Below are 19723 nucleotides of genomic sequence, written 5' to 3'. Positions count from 1 at the left end.
TTTCAGGCCCTCAGGTCATTGGCTGTTGATGAAACCTTAAATTCTCGCTAATCTGATATAAGTGTCCCAGCATGTCCGTCTCGAGTCGCCTCATTGCCATGCTCCTCCGTTGCCGCACAATCATTCGCTAGCACTTTTCATTAACTCGCCCTTCATTGCTGCGCAGAAAAGTGCAGAATAGAGTAATCCCGCAAATCATACAAGCGGGATCTTCTAGTGAAATCGACGCAGTCTGCTCTGTCCCGCAGTCCACCATTTCAGAATCACATCGGAGCGAATGCGTACCCGCGTAGTATTTGTTGGGATAGGGTGCGGTTGTTAATGACTGTGCATTGATACTGGGCGTGGAGAGCTGACATATGGGCGCATCAAGGGGGGCAACGTGCTCGGGTAAGACGACCCTGGCGAAACACCTGAGATCCATCCTGCCGGGGAGCGTGATCTTGCACCAAGATGTGAGCACTGCTCGTCCCCACCGGCATCCGAAATTCTCATGCCGCGATTGACGATGCGCGCTGATTCCACGCGCTATTCCGTTCGTAGGACTTTGCACCGGTGAGTTCGTCAGATGTTGCAATAATCGGTGACGGCTGCAGGAGAGCTGATTTGACTGTCTCCCATAATGACCGTCTCCGCCTCCGCTGCCTTGGCTTCGCCGAAATTAACGTCTTCACCTTCGCTCGTGTACACCTTCGGGGATGGGCCGCCCCTGGCACGCTAGCCGCAAGAGCTTATCCCGATACACCCAGAGCACAAGGTGCAGGATTGGGACAGCGCAGAGGGCGCCATTGACTGGCCGCGGATGGTGAAGACGCTTGCGGAGGTGCGTTCATCGGTTTCAAATGCAGACCTGCTATTTGCTGCAAGGATTATGGGAAGCGCGAACAGGGTCGCTAATTGTTTGTTTCTTTGCTTGGCGGCATATTATGTGCGTAGGTCAAGGAGACGGGGGTGATCCCGCCTGAACACTATTCCCATGATCATCTCAACGAGCAGAAGGATGTGCCTCTCGATCCGGAGGTGTTCGAGCGCTGGCGCGACGTCTTCATTCGAATAGAAGAGGAGCGCGAGAAGGCAGGAGAGAAGATAATGTGGGTCCTGGTTGATGGCTTCCTTTTGTACTGGCATCCAGTGAGCGATTGCGGATTTGATCGTTCTTGGAATATTCTAACCCGTAACTCCGTACGCAGGACGTCATAAAGCAACTGGACGTCCGGATATTCCTCAGAGTACCGCATGACACGCTGAAGCAACGTCGACATGAGAGACATGGCTATCACACAGCAGGTAAGGCATTCATTGAGACGCATTCCCGCCGTGCCTCTTCCTGCTCGCGTGTACCCCACGCACGATCAGGAAGAAGCATCGGGAATCGTGACGCAGCACAGTGACCCATCCTAATTCTCTTCCCCGCATCTTCGATCTGTGCCTTCCCCAAACCCACCCACCCCTAACGCCGCTCTCTCGCCACCGCTCGGCCTTGCTACGACGACCATGCGATGACCACCCATTTGCCTCCTGGAGTGCAATCCGACCCAGAGGGCACGCTCTGGCGCGACCCGCCGCAGTACTGGGAGCAGATCGTGTGGCCGGCGTACGTCGCGGCACACGCGGGGATGCTGGAAGGGGGCGACGTCGAGCACGGGCGCCCGAACGGGACAGTGCCTGGGCTCATCTTGATAGAGGGGCTCGAGACGAACATGGATGTGATGGTGGACAGGGTGTGTGCGCGGCTGCAAGAGGAGATTGCTCGCTAGTTGCTGGTGTGCATCGGGTGCTGTGTTTCATTTGTATATCATCGTCTCCCCTGTCGCGTGTACACATGCCCCGCATTATAGACTGTACGAAGCACAGAGCGGGCTGATGAGAGGCCATGATTTTTGCTGGCGTAAATTCGTCGAGTGCAACGCGGGGGCCGTTCAAGGTCCGGTGAGTGTCCGGAGGCAGAGCGGGTGGGCGGAATTCACATGCGCGGAGTCCCTCGTGACGCCGCGTCGGTATAAGAGCCTTGTATAGGATGCTTCCTCCCCATCCCTCCTCCCCTCCAACCGCTTACTCATTATGGCACAAGTTATCGTCGTCGGTGGTGGTCTCGCGGGCCTCTCGGCCGCACATACTCTTCTCGAGCGCGGTGCGAACGTGCTCCTGCTCGACAAGCAGCCGTGAGTACTCCTTTTCCCGGGGTCAGGAGCTAGAGGGGTGATTGCATTGGGGAGGATTTTGGCGGTCTTCTTCGTGCGGGTTGCTGGAAGCAACGCATGTCTAGGAGGGACGGAGAGCAGTTAGGATGCGCTCACTTTTGTCGTAAGATGCGGCGGCGGTTGTTCGTACATTGGTTCTCGATCTTCAGCCGATCTGTGCAGGCACCCAATGGCGCGAGGTGAATTTGCGAGCGCCGACGTCCTCGCCCCTGTGCTGCTCGCTCCCTGCTATGAAACTCATGTACTCCTCGAGCCATACAACTGTTATGTAACACCTGCCAGAAATGATCACTCATGTCATTCCGCCCTGTAGATTCATGGGCGGTAACTCGACCAAGGCTACATCTGGTATCAACGGTGCGGGCACACAGGCGCAGCAGGATTTGGGCATCCACGACAGCCCAAAAATTTTCTTCGATGACACCAAGAGCTCCGTGAGTTATCGCCGAACTTTGGGGTTTGGCATGCGCTCAACATAGATCGTTCTAGGCTCGTGAACTCGCGCGGGACGACCTCATCACAGTGCTCACGGGGCGCTCTGCTGATGCTGTAACCTGGCTGTCGAACAAGTTTGGTCTGGACCTCACAAAGGTCGCCCGTCTTGGTGGTCATTCGCAGCCGCGCACACATCGAGGAGGTGCACAGTTCCCCGGCATGGTGAGCTTCGAAGCCGACCTCTGTCCGAAACCTCTGCTCATAATATGCGTTGGGTAGGTCATGACATACGCACAGATGGAGCGGCTAGAGGATCTTGCACAGTCCATTCCAGAGCGTGTGCAGATCAAGAAGAAATCACGTGTGACGAAACTGATCAAGGACGGCGAGTCCGTCATTGGGGTCGAGTATACGCACAATGGCAAGACTGAGACTGCGTACGGTCCCGTTATCCTCGCTACCGGTGGTTACGCAGCCGATTTCACGAGTACCTCGCTTATCAAGAAGTACCGTCCCGAGCTCTACAATCTGCCCACGACCAACGGCGAGCATTGCACGGGTGACGGACAGAAGATGGCGCTCGCGATCGGTGCGAGTGCGATTGATCTCGAGAAGGTCCAGGTGCACCCGACTGGTCTGGTTGACCCTAATGATCCCGACGCGAAGGTCAAGTTCTTGGCTGCAGAGGCATTGCGTGGCGTCGGTGGTTTGTTATTGGACAATGAAGGTCACCGGTTCGTTGATGAGCTGCAGCACCGTGACTTCGTCACTGGCAAGATGTGGGAGAACGGAAAGGTATGGAAGTGCAGCGTATGCGACGTAGTGATGTATACTGACATACTATTTAGTATCCCATTCGCCTTGTCCTCAACGGCCCCGCGTCCAAGGAGATCGAGTGGCACATCAAGCACTACGTTGGCCGTGGGCTGATGAAGCGCTACGAGAGCGGTGAGGCGCTCGCGAAGGACATGGGTCTCAAGCCCGAAGCCCTCAAGAAGACGTTCGACGACTACAACAACATCGTCAAGGCGAAGAAGGATCCTTTCGGCAAGAAGGTCTGTGTTGTGTCCTTGCAGGCGCTTATCATTCCTTGCTTGCTAACTGCTTTGCGTCCTTGTAGTTCTTCGCGCCTGGCGAGTGGAAGTTGAATGACGTGTTCAATGTCGCGATCATGACGCCTGTGCTGCACTACACGATGGGCGGTCTCGAGATCGACGCCGAGTCGCGTGTGGTGTCCAAGGAGGGCAAGCCTATCCCGGGATTGTTCGCTGCGGGTGAGGTTGCTGGTGGTGTGCACGGTGCCAACCGACTTGGAGGTAGTTCGCTGCTGGGCTGTGTTGTCTTCGGCCGTGTTAGCGGCGACTCAGCAGCATCGTACCTGCTGCAGAAGCTTGGCCCGTTGGCGGAGAAGGCTGCTGGGCGGTTGGGTGCTGTTGCAGGCCATTTAGGCGCGGAGTCGAGTCCTAAGGCATGTGGTAGTATTCCATCGTGCACTTACAATGTATCTGATGAGGTAGTATAGCCTGCGGCTGCTGAGGAGAAGACCTCGACTGAGGAGAAGACCCCGGCTGCGGGGGCGAAGAGTTCAGGCCCGACGAAGGCATTCACCGCCGAGGAGGTCGCGAAGCACAAATCGAAGGACGACGTGTGGGTGATCATCGATGGGAAGGTGCTCGATGTGACGAGCTTCCTGCCCGACCATCCCGGAGGCGAGAAGGCGATTCTGCTGTACGCCGGGCGCGATGCGACGGAGGAGTTCAACATGCTGCACGACCCTAAGGTTCGTAACCTCAAGATTTGATGAGTACATGTGTGACTGAAATACTGTTTTCTGCATCTGCGATGCAGGTCATTCCGAGATACGCGCCTGACTCGGTCATTGGCGTGCTCAAGAAGTAAATGGGTTGTGGCTATGTGGGCATGTGTCCTGTAGTGGGATTCTAGGGTCCTAGGTGGCTGCGGAAAACTTGGCTGCCACCGCTGCTTCGCTCAGCACTTACATTGTTTCTGCCGCATATCATTTGTTGTATGTTGCATGTCTTGCACGGAATGTAATTTAGCCTCAAAATCTCTCTTGGTCTTGGGTTGACGTTCTCTTCAAATGCAGACGATACTATTAGGAGGACAGCTCTCGCTTGCTCTTCGTTGCTTCGCATGTAGCTGTGCTGTATAGTTGAAACGTCGACCACTGGACATTTTGTGGCTGTGATGGCCAATGCGCGCAAATCTGGATACGGTATGTAAGCGCTCGGTGGACCAACGTAGCTGCAGCTTGTCGGGGTTCAACTTGTCATTGTTCGTCCATGCATAATTTGGTTGCATGATGCGATTTTCGGAATCAATGGAGCAGATGGCTGCCGTTTGCCATGCAATTCTTTCGTTGGTCATGAGTTGCAGCAGCATAAGGTTCCGAAACTTTCGCACGACCATAATTCGTGGTTGATGTCCTAATACTATCCCTGAACGCCGCGGAGCGCTGGCTACGAAGCTGTGTCGTACTCAGCCCTCTGTCGAGACGACGATTCGGTCTAACAAAGAGTACCCGGGGCTGCGATATACCAGTCAGTGTTTCTGTTCAAGTACAGCCTCACTGTTGACCTGATTGATAATGATGTTTGGGTGAATTGTGACAATGGTGGCATGTTGATCCAAGGCGCCGAATGTTGAGAAGACGTTAATAAGACTCTTGTATAAAAGCTGGGATTTCTTACACAGATCGCAACATCGCCTAAGTATCTCGTCTCGACGTTGCCGAAGCTGAATTTTCAATGTCAAGGCTCGCACAAAATCATCCTCAGCAGATGCCTCGATCATCGCTGGGGTTGGAGCAGCCGCATCATGATACGAGGATTCTTCTCAATGCTTCGACTGGTGAGTGCAGTGCAACTGAACGTGTGCATCGTCCCCATCGCTCATGACTTGACAGCGGGGCATTCGCCCAAAACGCAAACATCCACGTTTGCACGAGCCTTTCCCCAGGAGCTCGTCGACTACATCATTGACTTCAGCCATTCCGACGTGGAGATGCTACGTTCATGCGCATGTGTCTGCCGCTCATGGCGAGAAGAAAGCCAATACCACCTGTTCTCCACCGTGACTATCGAGAGCGTCGAGACGCTCAAGCGGTTTGCGCACCTCGTGGAGTCGGAGCCACACATTTCCAGCAAGGTTCGGGAGCTCTGTTTTGAAGCATACAAAAGCTTCCGCAGAGGCGTGCCACCGGCTTGGATTTGCTGGATAACGAACTTGCCCGTCACGAACCTGACACGCCTCAAGAGCTTGCGATTCGAGAATGTGGAGTGGCATCGCATCCACATGTCCCGCCTTTTTTTCTTTCCTGGATTGCAGAAATACTCTAGGATACGCGAATTGCACCTGTCCGGCTGCACATTCGCGGGCTTTGAAGATTACGAGGACCTCGTGTTCTGCTTCCCCAAGCTCACGACAATCGCTCTCGACGTCATCTCCTGGCAAAGTAATCCCATCGGCACGCTGAAATCGTTCAGTCCTAAACGATCGTCTTTGCAGCTCTCATCGCTTTCTCTCAAGAGACACTGCACCCCGATGATCTTGATCGAGTGGATCTTGAAGACGTCCAGTGTTTCCTCTCTCAAATCCGTTGAGTTCTACTGGGTATTGCCCGATGAGCTCAAATCTGTTGGGCAGTTCCTACAGCGCCTCAATCGCTCTCTGGAACACCTCAGGATCGGCTGTAGATTCGATCGCAAGTCCTCCATGGCGCAAAGTGAGTGGAATAATGAGAACAATCAGCTCCATGACTGACCTCGAACGGCGGCCCCGCAGCGATTGGAGATTACCTTGACCTATCGAAGGACACGAACCTGAAGTCACTTCATCTCGCCATTCTAGACCTATCAGAACACAGTTTACCTTGGGTATCCACGCTGCTAGCTCAAGTCATAGAAGTGCCGTTATCGCGGCTTAGCTTTGATATCACCATGAATATCCCCAGCCAAGTGGCTGGTCCGCAATGGGATCACATTGCGTGGATCCTGTCTCGTACAGCATGTAAATCTCTCCGGGAGGTCATCTTCGTGCACAGAGGTATTCTCGACTTCAGGCATGCTGAAGCCGCGCTGCAGAGGCAACTTCCGGATCTTGTCAGGAGGCGCATTTTACAGATTCACGATCGCTCATTCCGCGATGAGCTGGCTTATTAGCATGACCTATCCTGCCGTCAATGCTCGGTCAGAGTGCGAAACTAGGGTTTTCACTGGGTTGCGCTTAGTATTCACTCAAGGTACTCATCATTTCGCCCGGTGCTAATATTGTTTCGAATGTTCCTAGCGACTTCAGCTCTGTTATGTTGCTATGTACGTGTATGCGTTTATCATATGTACAACACTACATATGGATACCGATGGGAAGGCTGCAATGAAGACGCATCATCCATTTGATGCCGTGTCCACTTTCTTATAGAAACTTTATGTGATCATGAGAGGAATCGAGGCTCCCGGATTCCCGAATTCTCTTCAATTGTGCATGGGAAACTACCGTCCAAGGTATGTTGTTTATACACGGCAGCACATGCCAGTCCATGATCTGAGAGGGAATTTAGTAACACGTCAACATATTGTCAAAGATACCCACTGCAGCACGCCATGTGTAAGCCCTTTGTGGGCCATGCGGTTCAGCGAGGTCGATGGGGCGATAGAGCATGACGTCCAGTGCGTCCATCTCTTGCTGTGTAGTGGAGATGGGATCTTTGCCACACAGAGTAACGATACGTTTGAAGTGGCTCATTGCGTCAGAGACGCGGAGCCCGTCGGTAGACCAGGCGCATTCGTTGGTTATACCGTTGTAGAGTGCCTTTTCGTAAACGGTGGAGAACTCGGCGTCGATATAGCAGTATAGAGTATTGGAACGCAAGCATGAATGCTTTATGATGTTCGGATATTGAAGGGTTCTTGTACAGCCCGTACATTCAAACACCGTCGTGGCCAGGTCAAGAGGATCTATCGCTATGTCGCCATGTGCGCGAGTCTGGACGATGCGCCTGAGCTGCTCTTTGACGTCAGCCTGCCATTGTTCAATTAACATAGGGAGCTGGTCGCGCAATGGAAGAAAAGTCGTGGCATCGATGACTGTATCGTTGGTCGAGTCGATGATTTCTCGGAATGCAGGCATCATGGCAAAATCCGCTATCGAAGGCTTGCACTCGTATTCCGGCATTCCAGGAGGTTCGGCATAAAAGTCAGAAATGATCGAGCAGAGTGCGCGGAAACGCTGCTGCAGAATGTACTTTCTTTCAGACTCGAGGCGATTTCTCTTGATTTCTTGCATATATTGAATCATGTCCGCGCTTATTTTCCTCCAGGCTGTACAGAATTGTCAGTAAAAATGATAATTAAAGCAAAGAGCCGTGTACACCTGTTTCAGTCAATCGCTTTGCAGGACGGACATGCACGTGAAGGGACAAGGGAAAGTAAGCTGGTCCCAACATACGGTCGAGCTCGTCACCCCAACCGAGGGCGCGTAACTTCGACACGATGCTGCACATGGGTAAGATGCAGGCACGTAATAGAATACGGAGTTACTAACGTTTCCACCCGGTTGCGTTTAATCTGTTGCAGTTCATTCGACCTTGATTCTGCCCTCTTTTCGGCCCATGCTCGACAGACTTGACCGAACTGAACGTTCTGTGAAGGACAGTTTCTTCCAATCGAAAGACATTATTACCTGCCGTCTCTGTGCAACCCATGCCACTCTTTCCTCGACGAATACATTCTTGGCCGCAGCTGATGGCAAGCTGTTCCATGTTTTCTTCAGGTCTTCAAGTTCAGGTAGGAAAAAGAGGCCAGCCCTGTGCGAATCGTGCAGCTGCATTCGGAAGCAATAAATTTACTAAACCACGTCAGATAAGGCCTTATATACCCGAATGTGTACTTCAAAAATTGGCTTCTTCATTGCACGAATCACGTCCATGTCATCATGTAAGAGTCCTCTAACAGTCCTGAAGAAATCGTGAGTTAGAAAAAAAAACTATGTGCATTTTTCGCTCACAGTATTCTCTTGCAGCCACTACAGAGGCGGGCTGAAAACTCCCACAGGATGGTAGGAATGTTTGATTTGAGACAATTCTATGCAGCGGTTAGTGAACACAAATAGCATATATACAAATCAGCGTACATGACAATGGACAAAGAAAACGAGGTTGGCGTAAGCTGGCTCACTGAGATGGGCCGGACAATCCGGTAAGCCTTCCACATTCAGTCGAGCAGCTTTCCACAACGGAGCAGCGTTTCGACTCATGAGCGTAGAGCGGAAACTCTTATCCGTTCTCGCCAGATTCAACAAATCCCGAGGATGTAAGTGACAAAAGATCTGCATCTAATGTTCTGGAATATGTCTCTGCATTAGCGAAAGAATCCAGACCCACCTCGAACAAGACATCGAGTGGCATGTTGGGCATGTCCTTGAGCCCACCCCTTTTCCCGCGAACATTGCGACGCGACACCTGCGCCGCTATCGCTGACGCAGAAACGATGCCGCCCTCGACAGTAGTATCTGTCTTCTTCGTCTTCTTCTTCACCATATCAGGCTGACGCTAGAGACTTAGAGCAGAATACTGAAGGGAACCTCGCTCTCGTCTCCGGCAGTGTAGTATACTTAGGAGAGCAAGGTTTGTGACGAAGACTGTACATGGGTTGAACACACAGCCTCGGCAAATGCCGAGGATCGCGCGTGTACCGTCGCCGTATCCGCATCATGGTCTTGCTGGGGAGGCAGGAGTGGGTTGCGAGATCGCGAGTGATGCCTACTAATGGCGCCACCTCTACTATCCACAGACTTCGTTACCCAACTTGAAGCAGTCCATGAAGGAGTAGCTAGAAGGAAGGCGCAATTCTCGTTCGGAATCACACTCAAGCCCTGTTGTGTGAAGGATCTCAGGAACTCCTGGGTCCGCTCTCGCCTATCCCGTCAGGGATCTTTAGCTTAAGTGGAGGAGTAAAGACCAACTCGAAACTGAGGGGTAGGCCTCAGCTCGAGCGGGTATATATACAAGAGGGGCTGGACCCCTGGTACCGGGTGTAGGACCCTGCGTACCCTAGGTTGGTAATAATACATCATTATGGTGTGCTATGGCGTGCTCAGGCCTAGTGGAGTCCGTCTAAGTCTAGGAGTGTCTGTAGAGTCTAGGTCTATGATGTCACTATGACGTAGGGTCACGTGACTGATACATGTCCGAGGGATGTCCGAGTGGCGTGGGTATACTAAGATATACACGTGGAGGCGTAGTGATACATACTATATAGGGTAACTAGGTGGATAAATAATGGTCCGTGGGCGCTTGAGACTTGTGGCGCGGAAAAACCGTGACAGTACCCCCCCTCCAGGCCGAAGTGTCCTCACGAGGCTTGAATTCTAGTCGTAGATGCGTGGGTGTACGGCTTGTAGGTTCCATTTGGTTTTGGGTATTGGTGTCCGAGTACGCTCCGGGTCATATGTGGTATAAGTGGAGACGTCCTCTTCCTTCACCGGGGTATCCTTGAAACGCATACGTTGCCAGGGTATTGGTGCATCGTCGAGATAATAATAGCCGTGAGTGCGCTCCGGGCACTGGATCTTTCCTTCTTCTACGACCCACTGGGCGTTGACTGGGTATACAAATAGATGGTTACGCGACTTGGGGGTTCCTACGAACAAGACCGTATGGATATAGTGGTCTGGGTTCACTAGCCAGATGCATACGATGTCGAACTTCTCGGGCAGCCCTATTTCTAGGCCGATCGTGGTATCGAGGGGTACGTGAAGTACGACATGGGCTTGGAACTTGCGTTTATACCATCGTATCATTTTATGATCCCAGTAGATCTTTTCCTTCCACTCTTCCTCTTCCTCTTCCGTCCTCTTTTCTCCCTTACTGTCAGGTTCATCGTCGCTTTCTTCGTCTTCTTGAGCGCGGATCCTTTGACCACCGGGTATAGTAAGGAGATTAGGCGGTTTGGGTGCCTTGGGATGTAGCTTATGGAAGTTATTAAGTAACAGAATATAGTCCTTTGCTATTGTAGAGCGGGGTATCCAGGTGTTCTCGGTGTCGTCCTTCCCTTTCCATTTGACCAGGTATAATAGTCCAGTCTTGGACTTTTTACTGTCGAGGATTTGGCTAATGGTAGGGGGTTCGCCCTCCGGAACGGGTATAGTAGTATCGTCTTTTTGTACACTAAATTGTGCAGGGTGATAGGGTATTAATAGGGATTCGTGGAAGACGGGGTGTATATGACGCCAAGCGGGTGGGAGCTTGAGTCTGAAAGCCGACTTCCCGACCTTTTCTACTATACTAAATGGTCCGTAGCGTTTATCGTCCAGCTTCTTGCTCGGTCGAGTGGTTGTAATATTAGTTCCTTCTAGTAGTACCAGATCGCCCTTGGTATAGGCCGCATGGTCTGGGTATTTGCCATCGTGGTACTTCTTCATTATACCTTTCGCTTTGGTAAGGTGATTAGTTGCGTCCTTGGAAAGTTCCTCCATCTCTTTCGTCCATTCTTCGGCCGATTGGTTGCGGGGTTCTTTCCTGGTTTCGACTCCCGTATAGGGATGGTATCCATGCGTAAGGTAGAATGGGGTATAACCGGTGCTTGCTTGTCTATGGTTTCGGTATGCGAACATAGCGAGGGGTATTTTGGAAGGCCAGTCGTCCTGTCTATAGGAAGTATATATCCTCAGGTAGGTTTCTATTTCCTGGTTCATCCGTTCCGTCTGTCCATCCGTCTGAGGGTGATAGGCAGTAGAAGGATTCCCCTGGATGCCCAACTGTTGGTATACATCCTTGGTGAACGAGGATACGAACTGTGGTCCCCTGTCGGACCATATCCTTTCTGCTAGTCCGTGTGCCGACATTACATGTTTAATGTACAAGTCCGCATAGTCCTTCGAATTAATTGACTCCGTGCAGGGTATGGCTATGAAGTCTTTCGACTTCAAATCTACAAATACAAGGATGGAGTCGTATCCGTCTACAGTTGGTAGTTTTACAATAAGGTCCGTGGAGATGTACTGCCAGTTATGGTCTGGAACTGGGTTTGGCTCTAATGGTGCTGATCGATGTTGGCGGTTAGGTTTGGCCTTCTGACAGGTCCCACAACCTTTCACATACGCCGTAACATCCTTGATCATCTCCGGCCACCAGTACGATCGCTTGATTAATTCCATGGTCCTTTCTATTCCTGGGTGTCCCATGAACGCGGCATCGTGGTGGGACTGTATTACTTTGCCGATTATTTCTTGGTTGTTTGGAATTATGAGAATTTCACCCCCCCTCCAGAGTGTGCCGTCCTCGGCTGACTCGAGCTCCTTTTGAGGCAAAGTTTTCCATAATAAATATTCGGAAGAATGTATGGCGCAGAGGTCGCGGATGGCGTCTGTCCCTATAACTTTGGTACTTCGGAACAACTCGGCAGGTAATACGACCTGATTATCCAAGTGATCCATACCGTCGTCATAGTCTGGACGTCTGCTAAGAGCGTCTGCTGCACTATTTTTCTTGCCTGGGATATGATGGAGTTCGAAATCGTATTCGGCGAGGAAGGACATCCACCGTGCTTGACGGGGGTTGATTTTCTGGGGTTTCCTAAAATACGTGAGATTAAGATGGTCAGTGAAGATCTGTACAGTATGTTTTGCGTGTATTAAGTAGTGTCGCCATTCCTCTAGACAATCTACAATAGCGAGAAGTTCTCTATCGTACACTTGATAGTTCTTCTCGGCGTCCTTGAACGACCTACTGTAATACGATACCGGTACCCAAAGATTATCTTGCTTCTGCATAAGAACTGCCCCGAGGGCGAATTGCGAAGCATCTACTTCTACCATAAACGGGTCCTCGTCCGTAGGTATATGTACAATTGGGGCCGATGTAAGGAGGTCCTTGAGACCTTGGAAGGCACTTCGTTCAGTGTCCGTCCATTCCCATTCTCGGTTACCCGTAAGGTCCGAAAGAGGCTTGGCCAAGGAGCCGAAGCCTTTCACAAAACGTCTATAATAGTTACAGAATCCGAGGAACTGCTGAACGTCCTTCTTGGACCTGGGTTCTGGCCATTCTGCAATGCCAGCAACCTTTGCAGGATCCATGCGAAGTTTCCCATGGCCAATGATGTGACCTAGGTACTCAGTTTCTTCGACATGAAACTCGCACTTTTCAGGTTTGCACGTCAACTTATGTTCTCGGAGTATTCTAAGTACTTGTTTTACAACCTGACGATGTTCCTCCATGTCCTTGGTGAATATTAGGATATCGTCCAGGTATACCATAACTTTTCCAGTGAGGATTAGATCATGGAAGATGTCATTCATCATCATTTGGAACGTTGATGGTGAATTAGTGAGTCCGAAGAACATCACTAGAGGTTCGAATAGACCTCGGTTCGTGACGAACGCGGCCTTTTCCTCATCTCCTTCCTTGATTCGTATGTTATTATAGCCCCACCGGATATCGAGCTTAGAGTAGTACCGGGCTCCCTTAAGCCGGTCGAATAAGTCATTGATTAGAGGGAGCGGGTATTTATTTTTCTTTGTGACTTCATTGAGCCGTCTATAGTCCTGAACCGGCCTTAACTTGCCATCCTTTTTCTTGACAAAGAAGAAGGGGGCGCCCCAGGGGGATTTGGACTGTCGTATACGACCAGTCTTAAGGTTTTCTTCGAGGAATGTATCCAGAGCTTCTTGTTCTTTTACGCTCATTGGATACACCTTTCCGCAGAAAGGTTTCGCGCCGTCTATTAGTTCTATAGCGTGATCCCATACTCTGCGTTCAGGGAGCTGATCGAATTCAGCTTCCTCGAAGACTTCCTTATAATCCCAGTATTCTTCTGGAACTACCTCTTGCATACTCTTGGCTTTAGTACTTTTGCCTTGAGCGATGGCTAGGTCGGTGGCCTTGGTGGCTCGTATATGTTCGTATTCGGAAAACTGCTTCCGAATGTAGTCGCTGTCCAATGCCAGCACCTTATCCCCGTCTTCTAACTTAAGCTCCCCGCAGTTACAACGCGTGAAGCGAAGCGTGCGTTTAGCCCAGTCAATGTCAGGGTTGTGATCCTCTAACCAATCGAACCCGAGGAACATATCGTGGTCCGATAGGGTAGTCACATTGAACGATCGGCGCTCTCTATGGCCTTGGATAACTATATCTAATAGTACATAGTGCGTCATATCGCCATCTCGGTTGGGGGTCCCATCTGCGTTGAACACGCGGAGTGGTCGATCGAACGGTATCTTTGGTATCTGAAACTTAGATACGAATTGTTCGTCGATGCAGCACCCGGTGCAACCTGAATCTAGAAGGGCTTTGGCGGGTATATTCCTATCCCCAACTTCTATTGTTACGGGTATGTCGATTTGGCGATGTCGTCGTACTGCTCGGACGTTGAATTGTCCTCGCAGTTTAGTACCTGTCGATCCGAATCCAGCAGTCCCTCTTGCTGTTTCTGCTATTTCTGTTACGACTTCGGTAATCGGGGTATCGTTTCGTTCCAGGATTAGTTGGGCGACTCGGTCCCCATACTCAATCTGGAACGGGGTATCAAGGGTATTGATTAGGAGTATTTTGACTCGACCGACATAGTCAGAGTCTATTACTCCGGCTCCTACATCTATTCCATGTTTTACAGCCAAGCCTGAGCGCGGAGCGATGCGTCCGTAGCATCCGCTGGGTATCATCAACTTCAGGCCGGTATCTACGAGGAGACGGGAGCGTCCGGGAATGACCACTTCCTCCGCTGAGTGCAGATCGTACCCTGCTGCGCCTTCTGTTTGTCGAGTGGGCACGATGGCTTGCGGGTGGTCTAAAAATACACGCAGAGTGGTTTTCTGTGCCTTCTTCTTCGGTGTACGCCTTGCCGATGTTGAAGCTTCCACTTGCAAACTATCCTGAACTGAAGAAATGTTAGAAATTGAGCTATTCACGGAATTAAGCACCGATGCTTCTTGATCCGGCCGAGCTCGATCAGGCACCGCTAAGGTCCCGTCATCCCGAGACCCCGTTTTCGCTCTTACTACTGTTACATTAGAGTGGGCACCACTACTTGTACCCATATTGTCCGACGTAGTGCTAGTGGTACAGTTGATAGATGAAAGAATTGAAAATTGAGATCCGTTAGGGTGTGGTGGTGTGCTGTCGTCTGCGTCAGGGGTACTGAATTTTCCCTTTCCTGAGCTTAGACCCTCCTGCCCACATCCCTCCAGGGTGTTTTCAGGTACGGCTTGATGGCGCTTCTCAGGCTTTGCCTCCACCACCATCAGCTCGACTCTCCCTGGGGACCTACCTTTTGGTGACCCGTCTAAACCATGGCCCTTCTCAGGTCTCGCGACCTCCGTGACCATGGAATGGCCGTTAATGGTCGGGGGTGACCCATGTAAACCAGGGCGCTTCTCAGGCTTTTGGGCCTCCACCACCGAGGAATGCATGTTACTGGTCGGGGAAACTGAAATGTCCGGATCGAGTCGTGAGTCCTGCAAGACTTGCGTACTTAAGCCTTGCCGAATTGAAAACCCGCCTGGTTGAGCAGAGCGGGGTTGGCCGCAATGGCCGCCTTGAATGCTCGTACGGCCTCGGTTTCTTCTACCGTACTGGCCCGAGCTGCAGGCTGGGCATCCTTTTTGCGCCAGCACTGCCCCTTTCCGTCGTAGTAATGGGTGTGCCATATATCCGTGCACGACCCTTTCTCCGACCTTTCCTTTCCGCAGGTACCACACTTTCGGTGTTTGTCGCGTTCATTTTCGACGCCTACCGTTTCCTTGTGCGGCACCGCCCTTCCTGCCTCATCGACGTTCCTGATGGGCGCCCTCCCCGTTGTCCTGACCGCGTTTGCCGTTACCGTTGTTGAACCTTCCTCCTGCTGGACTTGTCGGGTTTTGGAGTCCTTGGCTTTCCCCTTGCCCTTTCGGTCCTCAAAGGTGGATGCCCACTGCTGCTGCTGTTGAAGGTCTAACCGGGCTGCAACTTGTTTCCACAAGCTGTAGCTATTGACATCCCGGCTTATTCCTTCGGACGACCATACTCTGTCACAGAGTTCTTTTCTCATGGCCGTCCTTAGTAATTGGAGCAGCAGCTGCTCATCCTTGTACCCCGAGACCTTGACCCAATGTTCCCATTCGGCCTCAAATTCCTCCCAAGGCTTGTATCTTTGCTGCATGTTGCGCAGCATCCGTTGACCTTCGAGCTCCGGATTCGCGGGGTAGTACATTTTCTTGAAGTCCGCGATGAAGTCCTGGAGCGTGACGTATACCGGTGGGCCTCCCATCATCCTTTCTAGAAGGGATGCCTTCCAGTGGTCGATCTGTGGTCCTCGGATGTAAGACATGGCCCAGCGAATTTTACTTTGTTCGTCTTCGAACTCGCTGGGTTTCATGACGATGTAGTTCATTACATCGACAAGCCATGCCTTTGCCTTTGCCTTGGTGCCATCGAATGGCTCCGGGAGATTGACCTTTGGCCCTCGGAACGATTTTCTATGTACCTCGTCCGAGGATGCTGGTGGCGGGGCTGCAGAGCGACGGTCCCGATCTGGTGGTGGGACCGGTTGCTCGGGTGGGAATGCATAATGTGCTCCCGCCAACTCGTCATCTTCATCTCCCCTGTAGAAGTGTGCCGGGGACATTGGGGGCGTCTGCACCCTAGAGGGCGGCTGCTCAGGGTTTGCCTGGTGTGCCGGTTTGAGCCCACTAGGGCCGGCGGGCCCGCCAACTCCTTTTACCCAATCCCGAATATCCTGTTGTCCAGGATCCTGCCTCCTTTTGCCCTTATCGACCGGTTTCTTAGGTGATCGAATGGGGGAAGGCGGTGGTGGACGCGTCATGGCTTCTAGGAGGTGGATTCGGGTTTCTTGGGTCTTGTTGATGCCTTCTAGACCCGCAACCCTTTCCTCGCTGGATTTGAGCGCCCTTTTGAAGGCTTCCAGTTCCGTCGTTAGCTTATGGATCTGGTTGCCGCGCTCTATTCCCGCCGCGGTCCTTTCACTGATGTCGGCCATGAGACGGTCGCGAGTGGCTTCAGCCGTCCGACGTCCTTCCCGTGCTTCGGCTGTCTCTCTTAGGGCCGCGTCGAGTCTACCGCGTAGACGGTCGTAGTCCGCCTGGAGATGTTGGTAGGCACGCCGCATATCGACAGGTTGAGTCCAGAACCCAGGTGTTTCTTCCGTTGGTGGGGGCAGGCCAGGTCGTGCCAGGTAGTAGCTTTGTCTATTATCGGGGAGCCGGTATCGCTCGTACCCTGGCGGAGTTCCTGAAGCGTGACTTGACCAGACGTAGTCCTGTCCCCTCGCCGCTCCTCCATGTCTTGCCACCACGTCTATTGGTTGCGTCCGATATCTTTGTCGATCTTCTTCTGAATGGTCTCGAGCTCGGATATCGTACTCCCACTGATGGAACCGCCTCCCTGTTCTTGATTCGTTAGGGTATAGGGTGGCGAATTCTTCTACCAGTCTTGCCGAAGGTCCCCTTCTCCTGGGGAGCGCCTCCAGCATTGCTGGTGTCATGAAGTATCGGGGAGTGGGAGCGAGGATGTTGGTGTTATTGAAGGATGATGGAGTGGATGCCCGGGGTCCTTCGGGATTCAGGTGTCCTTCTACGGAGTGTTCGGATTCTTCAAGTGCGGCCATCTTCGGTGTTGATACCTGGTCGGGGATTTGACGACCTGTTCAGAAAGGTTCTTCTTCGTCGGAGGAGATACCGTATTCTTCGTCGAACAGGAGATGATATAGCTCCTGGTCGTCTTCGACTGGTTCGAGAGTGTGGGGTATTTCTCGGACTATTCGATGTGGCTGGTACTCGAGTCTTTCGTAGTAGTCGATGACGACTTGGTAACGATAGAGGATGAAACGAGCTTGGGCGACGTGAGGTTGGTAGATGAAGTCTGCCCGGAATACGACGCTAATATGCTCGTAAATTTGATCCCACTCTACCGGTCCCGGGGATACGGTGTAGATGGATGTATACCCTTCCAACGAGAACCTTTGCATTCGATGCCGAAAATCTACTCGTGTGCTTGTCGAGCTGTTCTTCACCAGGGCCTTGTAATGACCCAGACGCAGCTTTAGAGTCCTGCTACTCCTAGTAGGTCTAGTTACTACGGAGTCCTGAATGGTGCGGTTCGCAGTCGCAGAGGGGTCTTTGTGGTCTTTGATTATTTCACCACCAGTGTCCAACTACCTCTGAAGGGATGTAACCTTGGTCCACCTGCCGTTCCAGCAGAGCTTTCCGAGAGTTCGTCCCACACCAAACGACTATTTGTCTACGTATGTACTGGTAACTAAACCCCTAAGTAGATCAGAACTGCGCAGGGGTTGAATACGCGTCTGGTGCCTCTTTAGCACTGAGCAAGTAGTTTTATTCCCTCGCTACTCGAGGTTGTGCAGGTCTCGCCGAAGCGGTCCAGAAGTGTTGCTGATTTACAGCTTCAGAGTCTTTTCAAAGGTGACTCGTTCCTCCCGCAAGTTCTCCCTTGTCTGCGGTTGTTACGTCTGCTACCCCTAGACCTGGTGGCTAGGATGGCGACGTTAGAGGATAAATCCTCCGTATAGCACGGCAGCTAGGCCGAGGATAGTTTATATGGACTAGCAGAACCGAACGTCAGATTACCCCGCTGGTCAGTCCAATACAGGAGCTGCCTTGTTGCTGCGGCGTACTCGATATCGGTACCCTTTTAAGGAGCACTGCGTCCTTTCCCCCTAGAGGTGCTGACGTCAACAGGCACTCCTGGCCCTTCTTGACAGCCCTAATGCGGTTTTAACCACTAGGTTTGTGTAGGAAATCCCCTTACGCCTGGGGTCGCGGCAAGATTTGGGACTGTAGTATGTCGCCCACTTTCGCAGGAGGCTGGTTTAGGGCCTATGTGTCCTGACTGACAATCCGCGTATTCGCTTCACCGAAGAGGTTCAGCAGGGCGCAGCTAAGCCCGAGGAATGTGGAAGAGACCCTGACTGGGTACGATGAGGATGGAGTTGATCGACAGAGGTATGAAATCTGAGGCGTCGACCGGTGCCCACAGATCTAAGAGAGCAGTTTCGAGTTATGTGAAGGATCTCAGGAACTCCTGGGTCCGCTCTCGCCTATCCCGTCAGGGATCTTTAGCTTAAGTGGAGGAGTAAAGACCAACTCGAAACTGAGGGGTAGGCCTCAGCTCGAGCGGGTATATATACAAGAGGGGCTGGACCCCTGGTACCGGGTGTAGGACCCTGCGTACCCTAGGTTGGTAATAATACATCATTATGGTGTGCTATGGCGTGCTCAGGCCTAGTGGAGTCCGTCTAAGTCTAGGAGTGTCTGTAGAGTCTAGGTCTATGATGTCACTATGACGTAGGGTCACGTGACTGATACATGTCCGAGGGATGTCCGAGTGGCGTGGGTATACTAAGATATACACGTGGAGGCGTAGTGATACATACTATATAGGGTAACTAGGTGGATAAATAATGGTCCGTGGGCGCTTGAGACTTGTGGCGCGGAAAAACCGTGACATGTTGGATGGCCATCATCTAGCAAAGATGTTCATATAAGTTACTCCTGAAGGAAGTGTTGACTTTCCCGGCCAGCCCGCTGCGCGGCCAGGAGTTTGGGAGTCGCCCGCTCTCTAGAAGATGGCTCCACGGGGCCAAACCGATGGCCCGTCCCGTTGTAGCTGCGCTTTATTATATACACGCGCGCTACTACTCTCCCACGCCGGTGGCGCAGGTCGCACCGGGACCTCTCGCATCTGCGCTCGATGCCCAGATTCCAACACCCCCCCTCGACCTAGCCACTGCTGTGTCTATCCCATTGTGGGCCACATGCCTGTACCACACTCCCTGTCCCCAGGGATGCCGGTCTCCATTCCATGTGCTTCCCTGCCCGCCTCGGTCCGTACGCCAGTCCCAGCGCCCCCTGATCTTGGGTCCCGGTCTCTGTACCATACGCATTCCGTACGTGCCCATTTTCAGTGACTTCCTATAGCGCCCTGTAAACGGATGGAAAAGGAGTGGACAGGTAGACACACGCTAGAGTCAAAGGCTTCAGCTCCTTGATGATAGAAGGACTATATTAGTAGTATGTACCTAGAGTCAACTACGATACATTAGTATGTAAGCTGCATTCAT

The 19723-nt window shown here is 52.1% G+C and overlaps 4 protein-coding genes across 4 annotated transcripts; 3 read left to right on the top strand and 1 right to left on the bottom strand.

Moving 5' to 3' along the window:
• Window positions 1-81: 81 nt before the first annotated feature.
• LAESUDRAFT_748928 (P-loop containing nucleoside triphosphate hydrolase protein) lies at window positions 82-1757 on the top strand (the record flags this gene model as incomplete). Its single annotated transcript, XM_040911538.1, has 7 exons — window positions 82-309; window positions 374-455; window positions 544-555; window positions 722-823; window positions 937-1131; window positions 1191-1287; window positions 1525-1757. The coding sequence occupies exons 1-7, from the start codon at window positions 278-280 to the stop codon at window positions 1755-1757; spliced, it is 753 nt and encodes a 250-aa protein (XP_040766174.1). The 5' UTR covers window positions 82-277.
• Window positions 1758-2047: 290 nt separating this feature from the next.
• On the top strand, window positions 2048-4983 carry LAESUDRAFT_748927 (fumarate reductase). Its single transcript, XM_040911537.1, has 9 exons — window positions 2048-2162; window positions 2267-2380; window positions 2515-2635; window positions 2691-2858; window positions 2916-3431; window positions 3485-3691; window positions 3757-4137; window positions 4159-4416; window positions 4485-4983. Exons 1-9 carry the CDS (start codon window positions 2062-2064, stop codon window positions 4533-4535), a joined length of 1917 nt encoding a protein of 638 aa, XP_040766173.1. The 5' UTR covers window positions 2048-2061; the 3' UTR covers window positions 4536-4983.
• A 155-nt stretch (window positions 4984-5138) lies between these two features.
• LAESUDRAFT_811512 (uncharacterized protein) lies at window positions 5139-6817 on the top strand (the record flags this gene model as incomplete). The annotated part of the gene is made up of 3 exons (XM_040914319.1): window positions 5139-5507; window positions 5563-6381; window positions 6441-6817. Exons 1-3 carry the CDS (start codon window positions 5405-5407, stop codon window positions 6815-6817), a joined length of 1299 nt encoding a protein of 432 aa, XP_040766172.1. The 5' UTR covers window positions 5139-5404.
• Window positions 6818-6900: 83 nt separating this feature from the next.
• Window positions 6901-9271, bottom strand: LAESUDRAFT_723952 (uncharacterized protein). The gene is made up of 9 exons (XM_040908509.1): window positions 9037-9271; window positions 8787-8981; window positions 8661-8737; window positions 8532-8610; window positions 8337-8477; window positions 8199-8287; window positions 8028-8149; window positions 7248-7975; window positions 6901-7199 (listed from the first exon to the last, which is right to left on the bottom strand). The coding sequence occupies exons 1-9, from the start codon at window positions 9190-9192 to the stop codon at window positions 7071-7073; spliced, it is 1716 nt and encodes a 571-aa protein (XP_040766171.1). The 5' UTR covers window positions 9193-9271; the 3' UTR covers window positions 6901-7070.
• Between the last annotated feature and the right edge of the window lie 10452 nt (window positions 9272-19723).

This window comes from Laetiporus sulphureus (genome assembly GCF_001632365.1).
Source record: "Laetiporus sulphureus 93-53 unplaced genomic scaffold LAESUscaffold_11, whole genome shotgun sequence".
NCBI classification, from domain to species: domain Eukaryota; kingdom Fungi; phylum Basidiomycota; class Agaricomycetes; order Polyporales; family Laetiporaceae; genus Laetiporus; species Laetiporus sulphureus.
The sequence above is the reverse complement of the archived record's forward strand: the minus strand, read 5'-3'. Positions and strand labels throughout refer to the sequence as shown.